This window comes from Corvus kubaryi, unplaced genomic scaffold, assembly GCF_017639235.1.
Source record: "Corvus kubaryi isolate FWS band 111438036 unplaced genomic scaffold, C.kubaryi_AGA036_p1.0 41224, whole genome shotgun sequence".
NCBI classification, from domain to species: domain Eukaryota; kingdom Metazoa; phylum Chordata; class Aves; order Passeriformes; family Corvidae; genus Corvus; species Corvus kubaryi.
Window position 1 is genome coordinate 1 of NW_024581240.1, and position 10960 is coordinate 10960.

Consider the following 10960-nt stretch of genomic DNA (forward strand, 5'->3'; position numbering starts at 1 on the left):
TGAGGGATCACGAGTGAGCTGGGTGCTGCCCCTCAGGGATGGCTGGGTTTCTCCCTGCACAGCAAGCAGTGATCCTTCCTCACCCTTGCCATGTCCTCCTGCAGCGAGAGCACTGGGCTCTTTCTGTCTGGAAGCCAGGGCTACAGTGAAAACTACAGCTGAAGAATAGACAGAGCTCTTGGAAACAGTATGCTGATAACCTTATCAGGCACTTCACACGGTGTCTCCTGTTCTTCTGTTTCTTCCCTCTGCCAGTAGAGTCTGGAAAATCCAAAGATATTTCTTTCCTTTCCCTGTTTCTTGGAACCATCACTTGTAACCAGCATCCTTTCTGATACAAACTTGTTCTTTCATCTTGTGAATCTTGCTTCTGGTTTGATTTGTTCAAAGAAGTTAAATCCAGCTGGTTTTCTCTTTTTAGGTGTTTGACTTTGAACTGACTAAAGAGGAGATGGCAACCCTTCTCAGCTTAAACAGAAACTGGAGGATCTGTGAAATGATCACGTAAGTGGCAGTTTGTGGCCTTCAAACTCTTACATTTTCAACAATCTTTATTCTGATCTCATAGGAACTTGTGTAGCTGTTTAAATTGGGTGTATTTTGAAATCTGAAATAATTTGAGGGATGAAGCATCTGTTGTTATACTTAGATGACTATAAGTCATGCTGTGTGTTCATTGTTAATCCATTCTCCAGGAAACTTTGTATGCCTGGAATTCCAGAATGAGGGTTTTAATTGCTAACTTTGGCTGTGTCCATATGGGAGACATGAGCATTAGGCAGTTTTAAACTTGCAGTAATTTTTTTCTGTGGGGTATTATAAATTGTCAGCTCTTACATAGGTGGTTGTGGGGGGGGAATGACCATCTGTTGTTCAGTACAAAGCACAGCTGCTTGCAGATAAGCACCTTGGAAGCCAAGACAGGAAGTCTTGGCTGCAAGGCCACAGAAACTGCTGTTGTCTCTGTAAGCAGTGTGAATTTTAACTCTTTATGTAGAAAGTAAATTGGTCCCACCACTGTTCAGTGCCTGAATAATAGAAAAAGGCTGGAACTTGTTGGTCCTGTAGGCTGTTTTTATACCACTAAGTCTGTTAAGTTCACTCTGCAGTTACTCAGTTCAGAGCCTCCCTTGAAGGCTCCTCTATACATCCACTGTTGTTCTATATACCAATTATTTTAGCCTTGAGTAATCTGTTCTCTTTGGTTTCCTCCAGGTGCAAAAATCACAAGGAGTACCCTTTCAATGCAGAATACTGAAGATGGTTGTTTTTCTGCCCTCTCTCAGGCCTCTAGGGTCTAATGAGCTTCTACCATTGCCTCAAATTGTACACTATGTAGCTTACACACTGTATCCCTCCTGCCAGCAAAGGCACAGGATATGTGTTCAGTGACTTTGGGTTTTTTCCTTTGGTGGAAGGAAACAGTACAGTTGTTCTGAAGAATAAAATATGGGCTATGATAATTCTCATTACATGAGTGTCTCTGCATGGCTGAAATAGCAAAGGAGAAAACAGAAGGAGGAGCTAGCAACTGGTTTTATCTTCTGTCTTGAATCAACACTGCTTAAGGCTTCAGGGTTAAGGATATGTGAGCGCAGGAGAAAGATTCATCCTGAATTATCCCATAATCACTGCCTGAAGGTAAAAGACAGAAGTAACTTTACTTCTAGAGCACAGCCAAAAGCTTCCTGGGAAAGAAGAATAAATGGGAGAAGTGTCCAGACCTACAGATGGATACCTCCAGACTGGGCTTCATTTCAGTCACATTTTTTACAGGCTGAAACTGGACAGAGATTGATGTTCAGTTTCATTCTTGACCAAAATTAAAATGTTTGGATTAGTGCTGGTTTAGAAGTTCTATTCTAATGTTAAAATTAACAAACCAAGAAGCTTGCATCAACAATGTAATTTGAAATAATCATCCCTGTTCAATATTAAATGATGTCACAAGAGCATCAAGATCTTGTCTTGATCAAAAGTTGAATAGTTTGGTATAATAAGCATTGACAGAGCAATGCTGAAAAGAACAGTTCAGCAGGGCAAGCCTTAGTATGGACTGTGGGTCAACAAGCAACAGGAGACCAACACCTGAAACTGCTGGAAAGCTCAATGTTGGCATCACTGGGGGCTGATTTCGTTGGTAGCTAGTGCTGGCATCTGGCTATTAAAAGCCCAGAGTAACAGAGACTGGGTGGGGGGAGAGGGGAGTCAGTGTTAAGCAGGTGTCTGATCCAGCACAGACACAGAGGGTGAATGGTGGAACTGGTACATGTGAATGCTGAGCTGCTGCCCAGAGCCTGACGCTGGAGCAAGTGTTATGTTCCCTTCAGGGTGTGCAGATTGGCTGGGACAGGTCTCTGGTCACTGTAACCATGTGAATGAATAAAGGTTTCCTCTGACAAAGCCTCTCCCTCCTGGTGAAGGATGCAGGTGAGCCTGGCTGGGCAGTGCTGGGATAGCTGGGAGGTGTTCTGACAGTGTGGCAGTTCAGGTGGCCATTTGTCCATGTGTGCCTTGGGCTGGTGGGCACAGGGCACCTGCAGAGAATCTACTGCATTCTGATCCATAACATCCACACCAGACCAAGCTGTGGGGTCTGACAAATGCATGTGAAGTTCAAGTTGTATCATGACCAACTAAGTGGTCAGGAGACTTCCTTGAGAACAAGATGATTAACAAAAAACAGCTTTTGTGAAGCTTAGTAGTATTAGGGCCTAATGCTGACTTAGTGCTTGTGCTGTACTAGTATTTAACTCAGTATGCAGTGGGTGAATACACTTAGACAAGCTTGAGCTACTTGCACTGTACATCACTGGTTTGTAGGTGTGAGTGCACGGATGAAAGGTGCTTGACACGTGACAGAAAGGCTGAGAGACTGAATGTCACAGGAGCATCAAGAACTTGCCTTGATTGGGAGTTAAAATAACTGGATATAATAAATCACGACTGACCAGTTGGTGCAGACAAGAATTGTGGGAGGAGTCTTGGTACATATGATAGGGACGTGCCCAGGAGAATAATAACTGGAAGTGCTGGAAAGCTCTGTGGTGAAAGTGGACTGATCTGGCTGCCAGGCTGTGCTGACATCGATCTAGCTTTACAAGCCCTCAATAAAACAGACTTGGGAAACATTACTACACCCATGCAGATATCCAAAATGATAAGACACGAGGTGTAAGAGCATGTGTTGGTGCTAAGCCATTGCCCAGAGCGTGATACAGGTCAGAGTTTAGTGCTGCATTTCCTCCAGGTGAGGCCACACTGACTCACTGGAGTATTTTATGAGGGGCACACACTATTATACTTTGTGAAACATTTCCAGGTATCATTCTCCTGTTGCTTTACCATCCATACCTTGTATGTACCCAGACTCCTTCAGTGCATGTGTCACATTCTCCCTGCCAGGCTTTTCCTCTGTTGATGCACTTGGTGAATCCAGTTTAGCACTATCACACTGTCTGGTGTTCCCTTACTCCATGACAAATGCAAAAAGAACCTGGCCTTTTTTGTGTGATTAAAAAGAAAGAAGCTTTTGTTCTCCAATGAGGTGTGAACAAAACTTGTGCTTTTGGCCTGAGCATTTTGGTTATGAGAGACAGGACAATGGACCTGGGATCCATTACATCAGATGCAAACCTTCTGCCCAAAATCCTTTCTAAAAGACACAGACATCTCTCAGTCAAGAAACCATTGGGAAAAATCAAGCCCCTGCTTTCACAGACCAGAGAGAAAGCAATGTAAAAATCTGATTGATTCTGCCAGTTCCTACACGGAGACCTTTTACAGCTGGAGTCAAAGCACTCCACTATGCTGAGCATACAGGAAATGCAAAGGAGAGCAGAGGCAAATCACAGGCATGACTCAACATTTTGTTTTGCAAAAAACACCCTGTGAAGTGCATATTCCATAAACTTTTAGCAGTCACCATCAGCCAGAAGGAGACTGCCTACTAACAGTGCAGGTGATCGCTTCGGTGTTTCCAAACAGGGTGGCCTCTCTGAAGGGCAACAGTCTTTGTCAGGAGAAGTCTCCACACGACTTCTGCTAATAATTATGACCAAGACAGAGGTCAGGCATGGAAAACTGATCTCTGAGCCCAGCTAACACCACACAGTCCACCTCTCTGGCAGTACTCACTCTGCACACCAGTTCTGCCCCTCTGATAACCTTAGCTCCAGTCCCTCACCCACCATCAGCACCACTTAGCAGGAATGGCCACCAAACACAAGGCCACGACTAGAACTTTCCTACAGCTCTGCAGATGGATGGTATCTGTTTCCCTGAACTGAGGGAGGGACAGTAGGAAGGAAAAGGGGAAATGCAAAATCCCCCAGACTAGGATGGCAGGAGGCATCTCATGCAAACAGCTTGGTTTTAATACTGTCACCGGCACCCCTAATAGCACAATCTTTCCATTGATTTCACTGTCCTCTGAACCAAACCCTAAGAGTCTGAGCATGCTCAGAGCAGATTTACAGAGAAGGAATTCAGGGGGAAAAAAAGAAAGTAAAAGGCAAACACTGTGTTACATAACTATTTTGTGATGTTAACTGAAACATCACATCCCGCTGAGGATGGCTGATGGTGCTGACCATGAACAGGAGGATTACAAACTATTGTCTGCCCTCAGGTAAGCAGGGAAAAAAGAGCTACAAAGCAGCTGCTTTGGAAAGGCACACAGAGAAGAACGCACCATTATACTCCCAAGTGACGCTCACACCTGAATCCTGAATAAATTCTCCAAGCACGAGCATGCAGCAAAGTTCCTCAGGTGGCCTCAACGTAACATCTACTATCCTTCTGCAACTTCCACTCTCCCAACACTAAAAACAACGTTCTTCTTTAAAATAACTTCCTTCTAATTTACTCCTACAAAGGAGGCCGCTCTTCCTCTCCTGTTACCGCAAGCATCATCCCCCCTTCGGAGGGGGCCCGGAGCCCACGGAGCAGCTGTGGCGGGCGGCTCCCGGGACGGGGCGGGCACGGTACCGCCGTCACTAAAGGGCTCGGCGGGCGGTACTACCGGGCAGCATTCCCTGCTGGAGCCATGGCGACCTGCGTGCAGCTCTACACCGGTGCCAGGATGCCCGTCGTGGGGCTGGGCACATGGAAGGTACCGGGGGCCGCGGTCGCTCCATCTCAGAGGGGCTGGGTCCGCAGCCGGTGCCATCTCCTCCGGTGGGGTCCGGAGCGCTCGGAGGTGGGCAGGGAGCGAGGACAGCTCGGCTCGGTGACACGTCCCCGCCGCCATCCCCGAAATCCCGCCCGGGATGCCCTGTCCCTCCGGTGGTCTCCGCAGGCAGAGCCGCGGCGCTGCTTTGGAAACCGCTTTCCCTGGCGTGCCCTCCGTCCCTGCCGTCCCCCTCCTGCCGCGGGGGAGAGGCAGCCCTTGGGTCTCCCCAGCCTGAGAGAGGGCGGCTCCGTCCCTCCGGTACCCGCCAGGGATGCGCGGATCCCATTCATCCCCTGCTATCCCATAGCCCGGGCTCCCGCGGCTGCCGCGGCCTCCCGGGCCCCTCTCCCTGCCCCTTCCCGTGCCGCTGCGCTGGAGCACTTCCCTGCTGCTTCCGTGCTGAGTAACTGTAGTCCTGGGCGATGTCCCTGGGAGTCATCTGCTAACGAGGTATGGCTTTAGAAGACCATTCATGCGTTTCGAGCAAGTTCTGACAAAGAGGTTTGCACTGTTGTTACGATGGCTACAAAATCACTGATCTATACAATGCCCAGAAACAAACATTGCTGGATTTGTATGAACAAGATATGCCAACGTTTCTTTGTGCACAGCTCTTACACATCCTTTCAGGGCATAGAGACACATAGAATTGCACATCTCCTCTCTCTCTGAAGGAAGCAGCTGACATAACTTCAAATTACAGGTGGGATGTGCTCCAGGATGAGCTGGGCTAGATCACAGTACAACACTCCAAAGAGACGTGGATGACTAAGGTGTAGCCCACTGCCCTCCCCACAGAACTAAAATTTTCCCAGCTGGGCAGTTTGACTGTTTCTCTTCTTCGACACAGCACTGGGAAGCGAGGAGTGCTGGGCAAGAGGCACTGCAAAGCTCCCTGGCACAAAATTTGGTTCCTCCCGTCCACCTCTGGTGAGCTGCCCAGGTGTTGGGGGCTCTGATCTACTTGGCTGTTGGCTGAGCCCACGTGGGACTGGGGCTATGGATAAAAGGCTGGAGGCTGGCTTCAAACCCAGCAGCCTGCATTTGTAAGATGAAGAGAGCTTTAGGAACATGGCATGGAAAAACTCTACTTAAAACCCCATTGTATGTGTTTCTTTAGCTGCTAGAGAACTAGGAAACGGCCTGTATGCTCTGATTTGGGATCTTAACCTTCTTTTTCCAGTCTGCAGCTGGGCAAGTAAAAGCTGCAGTGATGGCTGCCATCGATGCTGGGTACCGCCACTTTGACTGTGCCTACGTGTACCAGAATGAGAATGAAGTTGGGGAAGGGATCCAGCAGAAAATCAAGGAAGGCATTGTGAAAAGAGAAGACCTCTTCATAGTCAGTAAGGTAAGGTGACCTAGGATCCAGGGGAAAGCCTGCTTTGTGACAACATATGCATAGAGGGCAATTCAGAGCAGTGGGGAAAGGCTGTGTGCTGTAGTGTGGAGCAGTTAGGAGAATAGTTCAGGCCCATACTGATAGAAACCTCTTTTTGTCTCTCTCGAAATTTTGTTTTGTATTTTGTAGAGCGTTATTTAAGATGTGTTCCACATTCTCCATTTTCATGGGACTGTTCAAAATATGTGTTAAGCAGAAATGGTCCCAAAAAGGGTGCTAGTTTTTTTCCTTCTTCTGGAAAGAGATTTAACCCAGGAGATCAGAGTGTGCCTTGTTTTTTTCTCTAGCTGTGGTCCACTTTTCATGAGAAGCCTTTGGTGAAGGGAGCCTGCCAGAAGACTCTTGCTGCTCTGAAACTGGATTACCTGGATCTCTACCTCATCCACTGGCCTCTGGGGTTCAAGGTACAGTAACAGCAGTGCCCTTGGTTTTCACTCCTGGGAGAGCTCCTCAGAAGTGCCAGGGGTGCTTGCAGCACCACTGCTGCTGCAGTGCAGGAGGAGCCGTGCCTGTTGTGCCAGCGCTGCCCCAGTGCTGCCCATCCCGCTTTCCTCTGCCCCATCAGCCGGGCCCCTGATCCCCGCCCCGGGACCGCTGCCTGCACAGCGTCCTCTGCCCTCCTGACAACGGGGAGGCAGAGCCAGCACTATGGTCAGGCCTCTGGCTGCAAGATTGACTCATGCTGCTTAACTTTTGGCTAAATCATCCTTTCCTGCTTTGTGGGAAGGAAGGCTGTACTTTGCTGCCTGACAGGAATTCTTTTCTTTGCGTGTTACAGAATCACAGAACAAGAGAATGTTTCTGTCTTCCATTTCTTTCTTTAATCACTGAGTCCTTATTGAGCTGACCTTTGCTGTAGGGGCCTTAAAGTTGTTCCACAGACCTTGGATTTCAAAAGGTGAGACTTTCTGACATCCATGTCAGAAGTACACGAGATACATCTCACCCTTCATGTACTTCAAAGGAGCCGATGTCTCAGTCTGTGTCTAGTCTTGGCTTTTTCCTTCTGCTGCAGACAGGTTAAGACCTCCATCCTATCTGTTGCTTTTGAGCTTGTCAACTGTTGGTCATACTTGCAAAGCTGTCATGGTTAGTTTTATGTGAACAAAGACCTTGAATAAAAGTGTCATGGCATAACACTCTGACATCTGCACACTGGATGTGGAGCGATGTGGAGATGTGGGGTTCTATTTCTGAGTTTGTACATCTGGGGTGTTCTGATTTGCCTAGTGCCACCAACTTAAACGGATGCTCCCCTCACAGGACACCTGTGTTCACATAATACCTTGTTCAGCAGATGTGGCTTGGCCTAAACCTGATTTAAATGTTCCTGGGCCCTTAACAGGTCCTTCAAAAACACCTCAGTTCTCTCTTAAAGGTAATAGAGGAGTACAGGAAGCTTGTTTGTTCCACAAGTGGTGTGATTTGTTTATCTGCATGTGTTCTAGTGAGTCACCACTTTGCTGGGTCTAGGAGATACACCTGACCTTCCTAGTAGGAATGATTCCTGATCATTCCCACTAGGAATGGTTGCTGGCAAACATTGCCAGGAACAACGTAGGGCAAATATTAGTATTTTCTGTACTAGTAGCTAAGGCCATCATGGTCTTCAGTTGTCTTGGTATTAACTTGCCAATAAAAAGAGTGTTTCAATCATTTTTTTTCACTGACAGGCAGGAGAGGAGCTGTTTCCCACAGATGACAAAGGCATGGCTATACCCAGCAACACAGATTTTCTAGATACATGGGAGGTAAGTTCAGCCACAGTGGCAAATCATGTCTTCTGTTACTGGCAGCCTTTTCCGTGCTTGCATTACCTTCAGCAGTCACAAAGTTCTTATATATTTATTGCACCATATACAATGTAGCTTTTCAAAACATAAATGCTCAGTCAAGCTGATAATCTTTAGTAAAGCTGCAAGCCAGACTGCTTGACCATACCAGAAACAGAACTGTCCTCACCACTGTTCTTAAACTGCTCAAATACACTTTGCTGAAATAAATTAGGTTGTGATCTTACCCACAGCCTGCCCTTACAGCTCTCCCGTGCTGGCTCAAGAGCACGTCATTGATTATCCTGATTTCCCATGTGTAAATAACTGAGAGTGAATTTCTGCCATCTCAAGAAAGGAGCCTTTGGATTTGGGTGAGATGGAAGAGGTGACACAAATACACCGGTGTGCACTTTCCCCTAAGAGGCAATCTTTGCAGCTCCAAACAGTTGTCTTTCCTTGCCCATGAAGGGAAACAAAGCCACACCAGGAAGAATTCCTTCAGTCTTGTATACTGGTTGCTGACTGTGCTCCTCTTTCTGCCAGGCCATGGAGGAGCTGGTGGACTGTGGGCTGGTAAAAGCCATTGGTGTCTCCAACTTCAACCATGACCAGATTGAAAGAATCTTGAACAAGCCAGGACTGAAGCACAAGCCTGCAAATGTCCAGGTGAGCTGCAAAGTGGCTGCAGGTGACTGGTTTTGTGGGATTATAAAGATCTGATTACAGCTGCATGAGGAGATGGGAAAAGGGAGAACAGAGCAGACACAGCACAATTACACCCTGTGATTACTTCTGAGTACACATAAAGATGTTGTAGATCTGTGTCCTGATAGGGAATGAAGTTGTGGTACACAAATTACAACAAGAACTTCTTAAAATACTTGTTCTGTTATTAGTAATGGCATCAGTCTGTTATTAATAGCAGGTAATTGTTCACACAACACGTGGTTTTTTTCTCATGCAGGCATGCACAATTCAGTCACCCAGCTGAAAAAGAGAGATCAGTTTTAACTATCTATGCAGAAGAAGAGCATTTATTGACTCACTAGTGGCTTCCTGGTATCTACCCTGATTTATGTAAATAAAAAATAAAGTGCTTGTATACGCACATATCAAAAAAAATCACCTAGCCTTTGTCTGCATACAGCAGCCACTGCCCCTTTGTATGCAGGAGCTGCAGAAGTTTATCCCTTCAAGGAGCCTTGGACAGAATCAGATATCTCTTACAGTTCTGAAATCAGTACTTCTTGCAGGTTCACTAAGAGTACTAACTTCCCTCAGTCTCCAGAGCCTGCCAGTCCTTCCCCTCCATGTAGTTACAAAAAAAAGAGCATGCTAAAAGGAAAAAAAAAAAAAGCATCTCTGTCCAAAACTATGGAATCCATTCACACAAATTCATGAGAAAGGGGCTTCTATGTCTAGAACAGACAAGGGAGAGGACAGAGCAGTGCAGCATGTCCTTCTCATCCCACACCATATTACTGCTGACTATACAAGGCATTGGGGTTTTCAATACTTGCTAAGATGCTGCTTAGAAATCTGAGAAGGACCTCAGAACATGCCAAAGAACCAGGGCCAAAGAACCCGGAGATGAGCCCTATGAAATGCTCCTTCCCCAGAGCAAAAAGAAATCTCACTGTAGAAGTAGGTGCTGTAGAAAACTAAGGCTGAATAATACCTTGCAAAGACTGGCACATGAGGACAAATACCAGCCTTTAAGTGCATCAGGAGATAGTGCCTGGAGTGAGTTACAGCTGTATTCAATCAGTCTCTATACTCTTCTGTGGGCAGATCGAATGTAATCCATACCTCACCCAGGAGAAGCTGGTGAACTACTGCCAATCCAAAGGGATTGCTGTGACAGCCTACAGCCCCCTTGGCTCTCCTGACAGACCATGGTAAGGTTGCTTGCAATTTGTGAGGGAGCTGGCATGGATAATGCTTGGAGCACTGAGACAGCCAGTGTACTATTAGCCATTGATCCCAAAACAGATTGCTGGTGCTCTCTCTCCTCTGTGTAGGGCAAAGCCAGAGGATCCTTCCCTTCTGGATGACCCCAAGATCAAGGAAATTGCAGCCAAGCACAACAAATCCACAGCCCAGGTACATGGATGCCAGACTGTGGGTACCCCTCCCTGTAACACAGGACAGCTAATGTCAATGTAGAGGACAGGCTGGCTCTTTGCTCCCAGTCACCTCTGGTGTGAGGCAGCAGTGCAGGTCTGTTTTCTGTGTGGTCTGCAATGCACACTCTCAAGTGTGCCCTGACTGTCATCACGAAACATTTTCTTGACCCATCTTCAAATGCTGTAATGTTTCAGTCTTCATCTCAAGTCCTCTTGCACAGAATGTGATCTTGACAGAAGTCTGGGTGAGCAGGAAGATTTGACTGGCCCAAAGTTGAATGGGAAAGGAGGCCTTTCACATGAGGCTCCACCACTTCCCTCTTTGCTCTCCAGGCAGGGCAACCAGGGCTGCAGGGACAGGAATGATTTGAAACAGGGATAACAGCTGTTGGAACAGGCTCTGCTCCCTCCGGAGCAGGAGAAATGATTGAGTTGTCTGTTCTTGCAGGTTCTCCTTCGCTTCCAGGTCCAGAGAAATGTGATT

General features: G+C 47.0%; 1 protein-coding gene and 1 long non-coding RNA gene across 2 annotated transcripts; both read left to right on the forward strand.

Moving 5' to 3' along the window:
* The first annotated feature begins 6 nt into the window (after positions 1-6).
* On the forward strand, positions 7-1472 carry LOC121672202. Its single transcript, XR_006018799.1, has 2 exons — positions 7-504; positions 1216-1472. It is a non-coding gene; the product is annotated as an uncharacterized LOC121672202 (long non-coding RNA).
* Positions 1473-5007: 3535 nt separating this feature from the next.
* Positions 5008-10336, forward strand: LOC121672203 (aldo-keto reductase family 1 member B1-like). The gene is made up of 6 exons (XM_042044777.1): positions 5008-5113; positions 6357-6524; positions 6863-6979; positions 8249-8326; positions 8894-9016; positions 10142-10336. The coding sequence occupies exons 1-6, from the start codon at positions 5048-5050 to the stop codon at positions 10250-10252; spliced, it is 663 nt and encodes a 220-aa protein (XP_041900711.1). The 5' UTR covers positions 5008-5047; the 3' UTR covers positions 10253-10336.
* The last annotated feature ends 624 nt before the right edge of the window (positions 10337-10960 follow it).